General features: G+C 38.2%; 1 protein-coding gene across 1 annotated transcript in view; it reads left to right on the top strand.

The window, feature by feature from the left end:
- The window catches only part of RNF175 (ring finger protein 175), a 79,122-nt gene that overhangs the window by 17,349 nt on the left and 43,586 nt on the right, over positions 1-18,187 (top strand). The window contains 1 exon segment of the mRNA XM_060098194.1: positions 17,669-17,715. Coding sequence (XP_059954177.1) covers positions 17,669-17,715 — 47 coding nt within the window.

Genomic DNA, 18,187 nt, shown 5'->3' with positions numbered 1-18,187 from the left:
TTTTATGGCTGAGTAATATTCCATTGTATATATGTGCCACGTCTTCTTTATCCATTCATCCGATGATGGACACTTAGGTTGTTTCCATCTCCGGGCTATTGTGAATAGAGCTGCAATGAACATTTTGGTACATGTCTCTTTTTGAATTATGGTTTTCTTAGGGTATATGCCCAGTAGTGAGATTGCTGGGTCGTATGGTAGTTCTATTTGTAGTTTTTTAAGGAACCTCCATACTGTTCTCCATAGTGGCTGTACCAATTCACATTCCCACCAACAGTGCAAGAGTGTTCCCTTTTCTCCACACCCTCTCCAGCATTTATTGTTTCTAGATTTTTTGATGATGGCCATTCTGACCATTGTGAGGTGATACCTCATTGTAGTTTCATTTGCATTTCTCTAATGACTACTGATGTTGAGCATCGTTTCATGTGTTTGTTGGCAATCTGTATATCTTCTTTGGAGAAATGTCTAGGTCTTCTGCCCATTTTTGCATTGGGTTGTTTGTTTTTTTGATATTGAGCTACATGAGATGCTTGTATATTTTGGAGATTAATCCTTTGTCAGTTGCTTCATTTGCAAATATTTTCTCCCATTCTGAGGGTTGTCTTTTCGTCTTGTTTTTGGTTTCCTTTGCTATGCAAAAGCTTCTAAGTTACATTAGGTCCCATTTGTTTATTTTTGTTTTTATTTCCATTTCTCTAGGAGGCGGGTTAAAAGGATCTTGCTGTGCTTTATATTATAGAGTGTTCTGCCTATGTTTTCCTCTACTAGTTTTATAGTGTCTGGCCTTACATTTAGGTCTTTAATCAATTTTGAGTTTATTTTTCTGTATGGTGTTAGGGAATGTTTTAATTTCATTCTTTCACATGTAGCTGTCCAGTTTTCCCAACACCACTTATTGAAGAGGCTGTCTTTTCTCCTTTATACATTCTTGCCTCCTTTATCAAAGATAAGGTGACCATATGTGCATGGGTTTATCTCTGGGCTATCTATCCTGTTCCATTGATCTATATTTCTGTTTTTGTGCCAGTACCATACTGTCTTGATTACTGTAGCTTTGTAGTTTAGTCTGAAGTCAGGGAGCCTGATTCCTCCAGCTCCATTTTTCTTTCTCAAGTTTGCTTTGGCTCTTCAGGGTCTTTTGTGTTTTCATACAAATTGTCATATTTTTGTTCTAGTTCTGTGAAAAATGTCATTAGTAGTTTGAAAGGGATTGCATTGAATCTGTAGATTGCTTTGGGCAGTAGAGTCATTTTCACAATGTTGATTCTTCCAATCCAAGAACATGGAATATCTCTCCATCTGGTTGTACCATATTTAATTTCTTTCATCAGTGTCTTATAGTTTTCTGCATACAGGTCTTTTGTCTCCTTAGGTAGGTTTATTCCTAGGTATTTTATTCTTTTTTTGCAGTGGTAAATGGGAGTGTTTCCTTAAATTCTCTTTCAGATTTCTTATCATTAGTATATAGGAATACAAGAGATTTCTGTGCATTAATTTTGTAAGCTGCTACTTTACCAAATTCATTGTTTAGCACTACTAGTTTTCTGGTAGCATATTTAGGATTCTCTATGTATAGTATTATGTCATCTGCAAACAGTGACAGTTTTACTTCTTTTCCGATTTGGATTCCTTTTATTTCTTTTTCTTTTCTGACTGCTCTGGCTAAAACTTCCAAAACTATGTTGAATAATAGTGGTGAGAGTGGGCAACATTGTCTTCTTGCTGATCTCAGTAGAAATGGTTTCAGTTTTTCACCATTGAGAACAATGTTGGCTGTGAGTTTGTCATATATGGTCTTTATTATGTTATGTAGGTTCCCTCTATGCCTACTTTCTGGAGGGTTTTTTATCATAAATCGGTGTTGAATTTTCTCAAAAGCTATTTCTGCATCTATTGAGATAATCATATGGTTTTTATCCTTCAGTTTGTTAATTTCATGTATCACATTGATTGATTTGCCTATACTAAAGAATCCTTGCATTCCTAGCATAAACCCCACTTGATCATGGTGTATGATCCTTTTAATGTGCTGTTGGATTCTGTTTGTTAGTATTTTGTTGAGGATTTTTGCACCTATGTTCATCAGAGATATTAGCCTGTAGTTTTCTTTTCTTCTGACATCATTTTCTGGTTTTGGTATCAGGGTGCTGGTGGCCTCGTAGAATGAGTTTGGGTGTGTTCCTCCCTCTGCTATATTTTGGAAGAGTTTCAGAAGGATAGGTGTTAGCTCTTCTCTAAATGTTTGATAGAATTCACCTGTGAAACCATCTGGTCCTGGGCTTTTGCTTGTTGGAAGATTTTTAATCACAGTTTCAACTTCAGTCCTTGTGATTAGTCTGTTTATAGTTGCTATTTCTTCTTTGTTCAGTCTCGGCAGGTTGTGCATTTCTAAGAAATTGTCCAGTTCTTCCAGGTTGTCCATTTTATTGGCATATAGTTGCTTTTAGTAATCTCTCATGATCCTCTGTATTTCTGCAGTGTCAGTTGTTACTCCTCCTTTTTCATTTCTAAATCTACTGATTTGAGTCTTTTTCCTTTTTTCTTGATGAGTCTAGCTAATGGTTTATGAATTTTTTTATCTTCTCAAAGAACCAGCTTTTAGTTTTATTGATATTTGCTATTGTTTCATTTCTTTTTCCTTTATTTCTCATCTGATTTTTATGATTTCTTTCCTTCTGCTAATTTTGGGGGGTGTTTTTTTTTCTTTCTCTGATTGCTTTAGGTGTAAGGTTAGGTTGTTTATGTGATACTTTTCTTGTTTCTTGAGGTAGGATTGTATTGTTATAAACTTCCCTCTTAGAACTGCTTTTGCTGCATCCCATAGGTTTTGGGTCATCAAGTTTTTATTGTCATTTGTTTCTAGGTATATTTTTATTTCCCTTTGGTTTCTTCAGTGATCTCTTGGTTATTTAGTAGTGTATTGTTCAGCCTCCATGTGTATGTATTTTTTACAGTTTTTTTTTCCTGAAATTGATATCTAGTCTCAGGGCTGTGGTCAGAAAAGATAACTGATATGATTTCAATTTTCTTAAATTTACCAACGCTTGATTTGTGACCCAAGATATGATCTATCATGGAGAATGTTCCATGAACACTTGAGAAGAAAGTGTATCCTGTTGTTTTTGGATGGAATGTCCTAGAAATATCAATTAAGTCCATCTTGTTTAATGTATCATTTAAAGCTTGTGTTTCCTTATTTATTTTCATTGTGGATGATCTGTCCATTGGTGAAAGTGGGGCGTTAAAGTCCCCTACTATGATTGTGATACTATCGATTTCCCCTTTTATGGCGGTTAGTATTTGCCTTATGTATTGAGGTGCTCCTATGTTGGGTGCATAAATATTTACCATTGTTATATCTTCTTCTTGGATTGATCCCTTGATCATTATGTAGTGTCCTTCTTTGTCTCTTGTAATAGTCTTTATTATTAAGTCTATTTTTTCTGATATGAGAATTGCTACTCCAGCTTTCTTTTGCTTTCCATTTGCATGGAATAACGTTTTTCCATCCCCTCACTTTCAGTCTGTATGTGTCCTTAGGTCTGAAGTGGGTCTCTTGTAGACAGCATATATATGGGTCCTGTTTTTGTATCCATTCAGCCAATCTATGTCCTTTGGTTGGAGCATTTAGTCCATTTACATTTAAGGTAATTATGATATTTATGTTCCTATTACCATTTTCTTAATTGTTTTGGGTTTTTTACTGTAGGTCTTTTCTCTCTCTTGTGTTTACTGCCTAGAGAAGTTCCTTTAGCATTTGCTGTAAGGCTGTTTTTGTGATGATGAATTCTCTTAGCTTTTGCTTGTCTGTAAAGGTTTTAATTTCTCTGTTGAATCTGAATAAGATCCTTTCTGGGTAATCTTGGTTGTAGATTCTTCCCTGTCATCACTTTAAATATGTCTTGCCATTCCCTTCTGGCTTGCAGTTTCTACTGAAAAATCAGCTCTTAACCTTATGGGGATCCCCTTGTATGTTATTTGTTGCTTTTCCCTTGCTGCTTTTAATATTTTTTCTTTGTATTTAATTTTTGATAGTTTGATTAATATGTGTCTTGGTGTGTTTCTCCTTGGATTTATCCTGTGTGGGACTCTCTGTGCTTCCTGGACTTGACTATTTCCTTTCCCATGTCAGGGAAGTTTTCAATGGTAATCTCTTCAAATATTTACTCAATTCCTTTCTTTTTCTCTTCTTCTTTTAGGACCCCGATAATTCAAATGTTGGTGCATTTAATGTTTTCCCAGCAGCATCTGAGACTGTCCTCAATTCTTTTCATTCTTTTTTCTTTATTCTGCTCTGCAGTAGTTATTTCCACTATTTTACCTTCCAGGTCACTTATCCATCCTTGTGCCTCAGTTATTCTGTTATTGATTCATTCTAGAGAACTTTTAATTTCATTTATTGTGCTGTTCATCATTGTTTGTTTGCTCTTTAGTTCTTCTAAGTCCTTGGTAAATATTTCTTGTATTTTCTCCATTCTATTTCCAAGATTTTGGATATCTTTACTATCATTACTCTGAATTCTTTTTCGGGTAGACTGCCTATTTCCTCTTCATTTGGTCTGGAGGGTTTTTACTTTGCTCCTTCATTTACTGCATATTTCTCTGTCTTCTCATTTTGCTTAACTTACTGTGTTTGCAGTCTCCTTTTCACAGGCTGCATGTTCATATTTCCCATTGTTTTTGGTGTCTGCCCCCAGTGTCTATGGTTGATTCAGGGGGTTGTGTAGGCTTCTTGGTGGAGGGGACTAGTGCCTGTGTTCTGGTGGATGAGGCTGGATCTTTTCTTTCTGGTGGGCAGGACCACGTCCAGTGGTGTGTTTTGTGGTGTCCGTGAACTTATGATTTTAGTCAGCCTCTTTGTTAATGTGTGTGGTTGTGTTCCTGTCTTGCTAGTTTTGCAGCATAGGGTGTCCAGCATTGTAGCTTGCTGGTTGTTGAGTGGAGCTGGGTCTTAGCATTGAGATGGTGATCTCTGGGAGAGCTTTCACTGTCTGATATTATGTGGAGCCAGGAGGTCTCTGGTGGTCCAATGTCCTGAACTTAGCTCTCTTACCTCAGAGGCAGAGGCATGACACCCAGCCAGAACATCAAGACCCTGTCAGCCACACGGCTCAGATTGAAAGGGAGAAAATACGAGAGAAAGAAATAAAAAATTAAAATAAAAACAAATAAAGTTATTTAAAAAATTATTAAAAATAGAAAAATTAAAAAGTAATAAAAAAAGAAAAATGGAAGAAAGAAGAGAGCAACCAGGTCAAAAAACAAATCCACCAATGATAACAAGCACTAAAAACTATCCTTAAAAAAAAAAAGGACAGGCAGAACCCTAGGATAAATGGTAAAAGCAAAGTTATACAGACAAAATCACACAAAGAAGCATATATATACACACTGACAAAAAGAGAAAAAGGAAAAAAATATGTATATCTATATATTTTTAAAAAGGAAGAGAGCAACCATATCAATAAACAAATCTACCAAAGATAATAAACTCTAAATACTAAACTAAGATAAACCTAAAACCAGAAACCAGTCAGTCACATACAGCAAACCCCAAGTCTACAGTTGCTCCCAAAGTCCACCACCTCAATTTTGGTATGATTCATTGTCTATTCAGGTATTCCACAGATGCAGGGTACATCAAGTTGATTGTAAAGATTTAATCTGCCGCTCCTGAGGCTGTTGGAGGAAATTTCCCTTTCTCTCCTTTGTTTGCACAGCTCCTGGGATTCAGCTTTGGACTGGCCCTGCTTCTGTATGTAGGTCACCTGAGAGCGTCTTGTTCCCCCCCCCGACAGGATGGGGTTAAAGTAGAAGCTGATTAGGGGGCTCTGGCTCACTCAGGCCTGGGGAAGGGAGGGGTATTGAATGTGGGATGAGTGGCAGAGACCAGCATGACGTTGCAACAGCATGCGGGACGCCATGTGTTCTCTCGGAGAAGTTGTCCCTGGATCATGGGACCCTGGCAGTGGCAGGCTGCACAGGCTCTCCGGTGGGAAAGTGTAGATAGTGACCTGTGCTTGCACACAGGTTTCTTGGTGGCTGCAGCAGCAGCCTTAGCATCTCATGCCCATGTCTGTTGTCTGCACTGATACCCGCAGATCGTGCCAATCTCTGAAGCTCATTTAGGTGGTGCTCTGAATCCCCTCTCCTAGCGCACACCAAAACAATTGTCTCTTGCCTCTTAGGCAGTTCCAGACTTTTTCCCAGCTTCCTCCTGGCTAGCTGTGGCGCACTAGCCCCCTTCGGGCTGTGTTCACGCAGCCAACCCCAGTCCTCTCCCTGGGATCTGACCTCCGAAGCCCGAGCCTCAGCTCCCAGCCCCAACCCGTCCTGGCGGGTGAGCAGACAAGCCTCTCAGGCTGGTGAGTGCTCGTCGGCACCGATCCTCTGTGCAGGAATCTCTCCGCTTTGCCCTCTGCACCCCTATTGCTGTGCTCTCCTCCGTGGCTCTGAAGCTTCCCCACCACCACCCACCATCTCCACCAGTGAAGGGGCGTCCTAGTGTATGGAAACTTTTCCTCCTTCACAGCTCCCTCCCCAAGGTTCAGGTCCCGTCCTTATTCTTTTGTCTCTGTTTTTTCTTTTTTCTTTTGACCTACCCAGGTATGTGGGGAGTTTCTTGCCTTTTGGGAAGTCTGAGGTCTTCTGCCAGCACTCAGTATGTGTTCTGTAGGAGTTGTTCCACATGTAGATGTATTTCTGAGGTATTTGTTGGGGAGGAAGGTGATCTCCATGTCTTACTCCTCTGCCGTCTTGAAGGTCTCCCCTCTGTCCTCAATTCTTTTCATTCTTTTTTCTTTATTCTCTTCTGCGGTAGTTATTTTCACTATTTTATCTTCCAGGTCACTTATCTGTTCTTCTGCCTCAGTTATTCTGCTATTGATTCCTTCTAGAGAATTTTTAATTTCATTTATTGTGTTGTTCATCATTGTTTGTTTGTTCTTTAGTTCTTCTAGGTCCTTGTTAAATCTTTCTTGTATTTTCTCCCTTCTATTTCTAAGATTTTGGATCATCTTTACTATCATTTCTCTGAATTCTTTTTCAGGTAGACTGCCTATTTCCTCTTCATTTGTTTGGTCTGGTGGGTTTTTACTTTGCTCCTTCATCTGCTGTGCATTTCTCTGTCTTCTCATTTTGCTTAACTTACTGTGTTTGTGGTCTCTTTTTTTGCAGGCTGCAGGTTTGTAGTTCCCATTGTTGTTGGTGTCTGCCTCCAGTGGCTGAGGTTGGTTCAGTGGGTTGTGTAGGCTTCCTGGTGGAGGGGACTAGTGCCTGTGTTCTGGTGGATGAGGCTGGATCTTGTCTTTCTGGTGGGCAGGACCGCATCTGGTGATGTGTTTTGGGGTGTGTGTGAACTTATTCTTATTTTAGGCAGCTACTCTGCTAATGGGTGTGGTTGTGTTCCTGTCTTGCTAGTTGTTTGACATGAGGTGTCCAGCACTGGAACTTGGGTGTTGAGTGGAGCTGGGTCTTATCTTTGAGATGGAGATCTCTGGGGAGGGCTGTCACCTACTGGTATTACATGGGACCAGGAAGTCTCTGTTGGTCCAATGTCCTGGACTTGGCCATCCCACCTCAAAGGCACAGGCCTGACACCTGGCTGGAGGACCAAGACCCTGTCAGCCACATGGCCAGGTACGTGGGGAGTTTCTTGCCTTTTGGGAATTCTGAGGTCTTCTGCCAGCGTTCAGTAGGTATTCTGTAGGAGTTGTTCCACATGTAGATGTATTTTTAATGTATTTGTGGGGAGGAAGGTGATCTCCACATCTTACTCCTCTGCCATCTTGAAGGTCCTCTCCCTGACTCTTTTCTATAAGGGGCCATATAGTGAAGTTTATTTCCATGATTTGATATTGTAACTTCCACCAGTATATTAGTAGTATATTATTATATATAACCTAATTTTAATTACTATAATAATAGTTACTCCATAGTAATAATAATTATTATATCACCATAATAATATACTTATATACAAAATACTATATATAAATTTATATATAACTATTACATCTTATTATAGTTGTAATAAGTGCTTTTTGTACACTATCTAAGTTACCCTGGGAGATAATAATTTTTTTCTTCCCTTTGTGAAATATAGTTCAGAGAGATTAAATAACTGGGTCAAGGTCATATCACTAATTAGTTGCAGAGAGGAGACAAGAATCCAACCTCACTAGTTATTTTCTCTCATATCAAGGATCAGCTCCTTCAATATCTCTGAATCACGGTTTCCTAATCTGCAAAATGCAAACACTGCAGATAAGAGCTCTTCTCCCAGACTTGTGATTCAGAATATTTCCCTGTGAGAATATCTAGATACATAATGAGTGTTCAGTACCATTAGTTGACTCTGAATACATTCAAGGGATATGACTTGTATATAACATTTGTGCAAATTTAATCATACACTGTAAAAGCAGTTTACTAATAAAAGAGTCCTTTTCTGAATGCTTTTGTAAAGCTAAAATGAAGACACCCCCCATTAAATTACATTCTCTGTTAGGAGATTTTGATGTATTGTTTTTTCAAACATCACACCTGTTTACCCTGCCTTAGCACACCCTCCTACTCTACCATCTGCTTTGTCTAGGAGTATTCCCCGGGCTGGTTCTGTGAGATGTATTACCGGGAACCAGGGCAGGCTGTGAAGAGAGGAGCACTGGCTTAGTAGTTAGATGAATGTAGCTACTCATCTTACCACAGTGATCCTGTTTCCTGATCTTAAAATTGATGGAGGGCCTCCCTGGTGGCGCAGTGGTTGAGAGTCCGCCTGCCGATGCAGGGGATACGGGTTCGTGCCCCGGTCCAGGAGGATCCCATATACCGCGGAGCGGCTGGGCCTGTGAGCCATGGCCGCTGAGCCTGCGCATCCGGAGCCTGTACTCCACAACGGGAGAGGCCAAAACAGTGAGAGGCCCGTATACCGCAAAAAAAAAAAAAAAAAAAATTGATAGAATTTTAAAAAATAGGAAGGCCTTCTAGTTTCAGCTCTAATATGTAAGAAGCTTGAAAGTCATCACTCCCATATAACAAGAAAAAAAAAAAAAGCTGAACAAACTGAATGTCAGTGACTTTTCCTGGACCTATCAGAGAATTGAGGTCACAGGGAAAGCCATCACCCACAAAACTGGAAAGACAGATGAATACAGCCACTCAAAACTAAGATCTGCTTATTGGGAGCAGAAGCTGCAAGAGCCATAAACTGGAGGAAACACTTAATGGGTAACTTGGAAGAATTGCTGGAAGTAGAGTTTAGGCCAGTGTAAGAGTGAGAAACTCCTGGGGCCACAGTCTTAAGGACAGCCCATATTTTTGTAGGTTGTACCTCCAAGGATCCCACCAATTCTTCTCATGGTAAAAAGCCAAGAAGAACTTTTGTGCTTCTGACAGGGTTAGGGGAAAAGTTAATTATTTTGAACTAAACCCAGAGTGTTCACCATGACAAAGACCTGCACTGCAAGGGAAAAGATTTTATCAGAGACTTAGCCAATGTGGAGAAAGGGAAATTACCCAACTCCAGGCCCCTCTAGCCTTCCTGTCTCACCTCAGGGGAAAACAAAAAGTTCAGAAACACTGTGAAGGTCGTAGTATGGGGACTACTAAAAGACCAAGGCTTAATCACAGAATAATAGAACACTTCCACTGCCCACCACCTGACCCCAACATCATCAGGCATCCAGTATAACAGTGGATTACAGCTGAAAGAGCTGCAAGCTACACAAGAATGCATTTCTAGGGAAACCAGTGACAAAAAGGGAGACACAAACACGTATACTAATGGAAATTGAAGCCTCTAACACATAGCAAACATCAAACACAGCCCAACTCCTAGCCAAATTAACACAAAATCTCACACTAAATGTTCTTACTACCCAAATAAGAACCTCAATAAGAACTTCTCAACCAAAAATTACGAGTCATGCTAAGAGGAGAAGAGTTCAAAACTAGTTCAAAATCTAGTTCTTTGAGAAGATCAATAAATTTAATAAACCTCTAGCCAGCTAACAAAGAAAAATAAGAGAGAGAACACAAATTACTAACATAAGAAAAGAATAAAGGGCCATTATTACTGATCTCATGGACATAAAAAGCAAATAAATGAATATTATGAACAACTGTATGCCTACAAGTTTAGATGAAATAGACTAATTCCTTGAAAGACTCAAACTATACCAGAACTCTCATAAGGAGAAATAGTCTGAATAAGCCTTATATCTATCTTTAAAAATTGAATCAATAATTAATAACCTTCCAAAACATAAAGCACCAGGTCCAGATGGTTTCACTGGTGAATTCTACCAAACTTATAAGGAAGAAATGATACCAATTCTCTACAATCTCTAGAAAGTCGAAGCAGAGGAAATATATCAGAATGCATTCCTTGAGGCCAGCATTATCCTAATACCTCAACCAGATGAAGACATTACAAGAAAGAGAAACTCTAGACCAGTATCTCTCATGAAAATAATTGTAAAAATCCTAAACAAAATAGAAGCAAATTGAATTAAACCATGCATTAAAAGAATTATACACCATGACCAAGTGAAATTTGTTCCAGGTAGGTAAGATTGGTTCAACAACTAAAAATCAGTTTATGCAATCAACCACATCAAGAGGGTAAAGAAGAAAACTTACATGATTATATTAATGGATGTAAAAAAAGCATCTGACAAGGTCCAACACCCATTCATATAAAAACTCTCAGCAAACTAGAAATAGAGGGGAACTCTTCAACTTGATAAGAATATCTACAAAAAACCTACCCTAACATTATACTTAATGGTGAGAAACTGGATGCTTTCCCCTTAAGATAAGGAAGAAGACAAAAATGTCTCCTCTTATCACCACAATTCATCATTGTACTGGAAGTCCTAGCTAGTACAATAAGACAAAAAAAGGAAATAAAAAGTATACAGATTGGGAAGGAAGAAATAAAACCATCTTTGTTTGTAGATGACATGTTTGTCTCTATGGAAAACTCCAAAAAAATCAACAAAAAACTCCTGGAAATAATAAGTGATTATAGCAAGGTTGCAGGAAACAAGGTCAATATACAAAAGTCAATTACTTTCTTATATACTAGCAATGAATAATTGGAATTTGAAATTAAAACACAATACCATTTGCAATACCTAGGAAGGAAATACTTAGGTACAAATCTAGCAAAATATGTACAAGATCTATACGCAAAAACTGAGAAGATCTAAAATAAATGGAAAGATAATCAATGTTCATGGATTGGAAAGTTCAATATTGTCAAGATGTTGATTCTTTCCAATTTGATCTATAGGTTCTACAATCCCAATCAAAATCCCAGCGACCTATTTTGTGAACATTGACAAACTGATTCTACAATTTATAAGAAAAGGCAAATGACCTAGAATAGACAGCACAACAATGAAGAACAATGTTGGAGGAGTGATGCTCCCCAACTTCAAGATTTACTATAAAGCTGTAGTAATGACTACAGTGTGGTATTGGTGAAAGGATAGACACATAGATCAATGCAACTGAATAGAGAGCCCATAAATAGACCCCCACAAATATAGTCAACTGATCCATGACAAAGGAGCAAAAAGGCAATTCAATGGAGCAAGGATATCTTTCAACAAATGGTACTGAAACAATTGGCCATCCATATGCAAAAAAAGTAATAATCTAGACAATCTAGACATAGAACTTATGTATTTCACAAAAATGAACTCAAAATGGATCTTGCACCTAAATGTAAAATGCAAAACTATAAAACTTCTAGAAGATAACATAGGAAAAATATCTAGATGAATTTGCATTTGGTGATGAGTTTTTAGATACAACACCTAAAGCATGATCCAGGAAAGAAAATATTGGTAAGTTGGATTTTATTTGAAGTAAAAAGTGCTCTGTGAAAGACACTGTTAAGGGAATGAAAAGACAAGCTACAAACTGAGAGAAACTAACTATAAAATACATACTTAATAAAGGACTGCTATCCAAAATATACTTAAAGCTCAATCATAAGAAATCAACTCACTTAAATGTCAAAATATCTAAAAAGACAGCTCATCAAGGAAGATATACAGATGGCAAATAAGCATATGAAAAGAAGCTCGTCATCATTTGTCATTAGGGAATTGCAAGTTAAAACAATAATGAGTTACAAATACATGCTTATTAAAATGGTTAAAATAAAAAATCTAACAATACCAAATGTTGGTGAGGATGTGGAGCAGCAGGAACTCTTGCTGTGTGGGAATGCAAAATAGTAAAGCCATTTTGGAAGGCAGCTGGGCAGTCTCCCACAAGGCTAAATGTAGCCTTATGATTCAACGATCACTACTAGGTATTTACCTAATTGAATTGAAACCTACATTCACACAAAAACCTGCATGAAAATATTTATAACACCTTTATTCAAAATCACCCCAAACTGGAAGCAACCAAGATGTCCTTTAAAATATGAATGAATAAGCAAACTGTGGTGCCTCCATACAATGAAGCATTAGTCAGCAGTAAAAAGATATGGGCTATCAAGCCACAAAAATACATGGAGGAACAAGCCAATATGAAAAGGCTATATACTGTATGATTCCAATTATATGACATTCTGGAAAATGCAAAAACAAAGACAATAAAATGATGCGTGGTTGCCAGTGGCTCAGGGAAGGAAAAGGGTAAGGATAAGGAAGTGAAATGGGAATTTAAGGCAGTAAAACGGATCTGTATGATACTGTAATTTTGCTTACAAGGTATTATGCATTTGTCAAATCCCATTGAACTATACAGCACAAAAAGCAGACCTTAAGGTATGCAAATTTTAAAAAATCATTTAGGAAGTTTAGGGAATCCCAGGGAGAAATGTAGACCGTGAAGAGAAAATCTAAGTGCATTACAAGTGTGTGAAACAACCACATTGAAGGGAATCAGGGGGAAAGGTGCTACTCTGAGTACCTTTGGAAATGAGAGGAATCTGTAAGATGAAGGCAATAAGAGCTGCATGTGATCACTAGTGGGTAAGGTTGTTTCCCGTGGGGTACAGGTTAACAATTCTGATACTCCAATATTTGTGTACTGAGATGGAACAATTCAGTCAATCAATGATAAATGGTGAGAGTGAGAGTTTACAGATAAAAAAGGGAGGAATTTAGAAAAAAAAGTAGGAAGTACACACACAATAATATGTGTGAACAGCTTTGTACATTGAAGGTATTATAATTATTTATACATAATATTTATGCTCTGAAGGTATTATTTATTATGCATAAAGTATTATTACTTTCACATTATTTCATGCATAATTTGGACCAGGTACTTCAGAGGTGAGAGACCAATCCAAAAGCTCAGAATTTTTTTTAGATACAGCTTTTAACAAATTTGTCTGTCTTCTGAAGTGCTCATTTAATTTGTCTAGACTAATTCTGTTGTATGGTCTATAGGAGCTGTGTACATCAGAGCAGCTTATCATAAATACCTAAAGCAAAGGAAATAGGTTATTAAGAAAATAAAGTTGAAAAATATAACATTAACTGCTCCTAGGTGATGCCAAAAAGTTTCTACTTTCTAGTAGAAAATTTTTCATATTTTGTTTGAGATACTACTAAATACCTGAATGTTTGTAAATACACGATCACATTTTTAGCACAACATAGACTAAACATCTGGCTATTTGAATTTTTCTCTTTCCAGCTGCTAGTGTTGATACAGTATAGACATAGGCAAAGCCTCAGACTTAACTCATTCCCAAATGCTTTTAACAGCATTTAATTAAAAATAAAATTTCATTCAACTACACCCTAGCCACCTTCTTTTATGTATCCTGTTTTTCGTATCTCCAGGAAATGGAGGAGGGTGCACCAAAAAAGAATCTTTCTACTGCTCTTCAAATCAATAGAAGGCTTGATGAGTAAATACACAGAATTTCAGCTTCAGATACACTGTTAACTTGCCTCAATACACAGGCAAATAATTTGCCACAGATTGAAAATTTGCTCTATTTAAATCAAACTACCTGCCTATTAATAGCTGTGAAACACTAGAACATATTATTGTACCAATAAAGTGTTATCTATTCGAATCTTTTTAATACACAAATACATACATAGTTGTATACATACTTACATGCATACATATATGCCACTACAGAATCTCCTTTAAGAATTTAAGTAGCAAAATCAACAGTCAATTGATTTGAAGATAGAAATATGGAGCAAGTGAATTTCTAAGAGCCCTTCATATGACAGGATTCCGTATTTTTACTTGTTCGATTTGTCCACACTCTCCTTCATTGACTTTGAACTGATAGCAGCAGTATTTCCTGGAGCCAGGACATTATAATTTTCTGCTTACCTCTGAGCATCCCTCTGCTCTCCCTCCAGCCCCACCCATACAAATACACACAGACACACTACAAATGGTTGCAGATAGTTTGGGATTTGTAGCGCAAAGGGAATGGGCATAACACAACTTTCTTTCTCTTTTTCTTTCTTTCTCTTTTTCTTTCTTTCTTTCTTTCTTTCTTTCTTTCTTTCTTTCTTTCTTTCATACTGTGTGACTCATTCATCATTCTGTACAATTAGACAAATGAAAAGATTCCTTTGTTTTGACTTGATTAGCAGTTCTTTTCAGATTCATTATGTGCATGGTTGCAAGAACAAACACGGTACCTTTCAGCAGCATCTTATTCGTCAGGAAATTCCTCCTGCCATGATGTGTGGGTGGGGAGGACGGGGTGATGTGATCCAGATGCACAGGCTGCCCTTTGCCAGGAATGCAGATGTGTTTTATCCACACATGCCCAGATGGTGACCCCTCTGGCATTATTAATGTGTCCCAGCTGGCAGGTTTCCTCCTTTGCATGCATGTGCCTCAATTTCACATATTTCATGCGTTTATTTATGAGGCACAACATTCCTACATTTCATATGTGGCAGTTATTATTAAAAATGAGAAGTTCTAACTGCTCTGGAAATTGATAAAGAATCTTTTAAATTGCTCTGAAATGTGGCCCTCATTTCAAAATGAGTTCTCATACAATTATTGAATTCATCATGCAAACTTCTGACCTTTCCCCTTGCATGTTGAGAAAACATGGCACTGGGTATCCACTTTAAAGATAGTTAAGAAATTAAATATTTGCATACACAATACATTATAATGATATTTTGCTTTCCTTTTATTTCTGATCTCCAAGGGCTGTTTTTTTTTAAAGTAGCATGTGTATACATTTGAACATTGTTATTTACTGTTAATTAAATCCAGGCACCAAGTAAGAGAAATTTGGCATCTTCTAGAAATAGGTTGTACTTATAGACCTACAGGGAAAGAACTAGTTTTATAAGAATATAGTCCAGTCGTCACTTCAAACTGTAAAAGAGTGTAGCTCCACTGATTAGAGGAAATGGATTAGTCTTGTAAATTTTGGCTTATAATCTAAAGTATAAAACATAGGAGAATGGTAGTTTCACTAAATTAAACTGAACTGAATCTTAACCTTTATTTTAAAAAAAATCAGCATTTTATGGGGTAGATATAAAAGTGAATCAAATTCTTAAAACAAAAAGATGAAAAATGCAAATGAGAGATGATCAGATTTTGAAAGGTGGAGTTTATGCCCATTTCCTCTTTTAATATCAGAAGTAATAAACTAAGAAAAAAGCCAAAATCTATCATTTATCATAGCTAAAAATCTTTATGATCAGCTATGGGAAATGAATGATCTAGATACAGAGGAGATTTTTCAAGGGGCTGCACACTTTCATTATCACCAGTAGAGTCAAAGTTGCTGATGCTGAGTGCTAAAGGAAACATATCTTGAGTCCTGGTTACCTAGCATGTGGTTTGTGGCCCTCATGAAAACTACTCTACTTCCTAAGTAAAGCCTGTTTTTCCTGTTTAGATATATATATATATATCTTTAGTTCAATTTCAGAAAGAAAGGTGCAAACTCATTCATAAGCTTTGGCAGTACCCACAAAGCAGAATGGAAAATTAAAGCAATGATCTGACTAATTTGGACAGAAGTAAAGAGTATTTACTCTTCCCTGAAAGTACTGCCTGTAATTTAAAGACAAAAAAATTAAGTTATTATAAGATATTTTTTCCTTGACTCTCCAAATAGTTACTTCAGATTTGATCTGTGTGTGTTTTTGTTCAAATACATATATATAATAACAACTGTAGTGTTCTCTGAAAGAAGATTTAGAGCCACTCTAAGAAGACTTCAGATCCAGGCCATTTATGAGATGAAGAAATAAAAAGAATAAAAAGCCTGGAAGATGTCTTCTTATTTGACATGGAAAGAAGAATGGCTGTAGCCTTGGGCCTTTTTGGTTTAAATCTTGAAGTTCTATCAAATAATTTTGGTTATTGACCTTGAGACTATTATAACCAAGTTCTTATTAAAGGACCCAACAATATACTCACAAACTTTTTTTTCTAAGCCACCTCTTTTTATCACGAAGATGAAGAAAGTAAACAAACAAATGACATCAGTCTTTTTTATACTCAGATGACAAACATGTGACATGCGTGCTCTGGCAACTTTTTCCACATCACTGGCAGACATAATTAACTGATCATGATACTCTTTACTGCTAAACTAAGACCCGAGCTTAAAATCTTCCTCAATAGAGTATTGCCAGGTGCCATTACCTATTAAAGTCTACACCTGAGACAAAACCTCTTTGGCAGCCTCCTCGTATATTGGTGCTGAGCATATATAGGTGGTTAGTCTGAATGTGATAAAACATAAAAGATCAAAGGTTATAACTATTGTGCTTTTTATAAGGAGGTGTGTAGCTGACATTAGGCCTGATCTATAGAGCAAGAGTGTCACTATGGTAACCATAACAAGTCATTGACCCCACAGCCCATCAGCACAGTCTATCCTGCTTCCTGCCAAGTGGGATTGAGGCCAGCCAACTTAAATGACCCTCTGAAGGCTACATGGACTCAGGTCAGTGGTATAGGCCACAAAGGGGTTACACACAGAGGGACACAAAAGAGTCTGATCCACATCTGGGGCTGCCTGGACAGGGCACCAATAACTGAAGAGAAGAGACAAGAAAAAATATGGTGGGTTGCAGATCCAATCATCAGGGACAAGGTAACCCCACAGTAGGGATGTGAGAGTAGCCCTGCAGAGCGCAGTGGGACAGCAGGCAGGAGAGTCCCAGATGCTGCTGCATCGACACCACTCCCTCCTTTGCCATCGCAGTGCATATGTGCTGTCATAGTAACAACAGCCGCTCGGCTCCCTGGGGCCCAGCACTGCTTCCAGAGCACTTTCCCAGCTGTAATCTCATTTGTTCCCCACCTCAATTAACATAGGGGAAGCAGACATTGTGGCCCCCGATTTTACAACTAAAGTGCAGCTCATTTGTCCAAAATCACATAGCTGTTGTACCCTAAACTTCCTTTCATCTGAAATATCTGGAGAAGGAGGTGACAGAAGATGGATATTTTGGATTATTTCCCATCCTAATGTTCAAATAACTGTGCCCTCCATAGCTGTGCATGTACAGAGCAGCTTGCATGTGGGTGCTGAGCCAGGTGCATGTCCCAGACAGGATGGTGAAGGTGGCTTCCCCCTGCCCCAGAGTAGCTTCTGAATCATGTAATAGTAGATATGCCATCTGGCCCTCAGTCACTGAAGGAGCCTTTCTGTTTATCTCTCTGACAGCTGGTGACCCTGTTGCAGATGTGGGTTGTCCCTTAGTATTTCACAATAAAACTTCACTGGTGGTGGAGACAGGATAAGATGGCAGAAGAGTAGGAAGCGGAGATAACCTTCCTCCCCACAGATATATCAGGAATACATCTACACGTGGAACTGCTCCTATAGAACACCCACTGAATGCTGGCAGAAGACCTCAGACCTCCCAAAAGCCATGTGGAGGACAGTCTCTTGGTGCTCCAGCCAGGCATCAGGGCTGTGCCACTGAGGTGGGAGAGCCAAAGTCAGGACACTGTTCCACAAGAGACCTCCCAGCTTCACATAATATCAAATGGTGAAAATCTCCCAGAGATCTCCATCTCAACACCAACACCCAGCTTCACTCAACGACCAGCAAGCTACAGTGCTGGACACCATATGCCACACGACTAGCAAGACAGGAACACAGCCCCATCCATTAGAAGAGAGGCTGCCTAAAATCATAAAAGGGCCACAGACACCCCAAAATACACGACCAGACATGGA

The sequence above is a fragment of the Mesoplodon densirostris genome, chromosome 1, assembly GCF_025265405.1.
Source record: "Mesoplodon densirostris isolate mMesDen1 chromosome 1, mMesDen1 primary haplotype, whole genome shotgun sequence".
NCBI lineage: Eukaryota > Metazoa > Chordata > Mammalia > Artiodactyla > Ziphiidae > Mesoplodon > Mesoplodon densirostris.
This window is presented reverse-complemented; position numbering and strand designations above follow the sequence as displayed.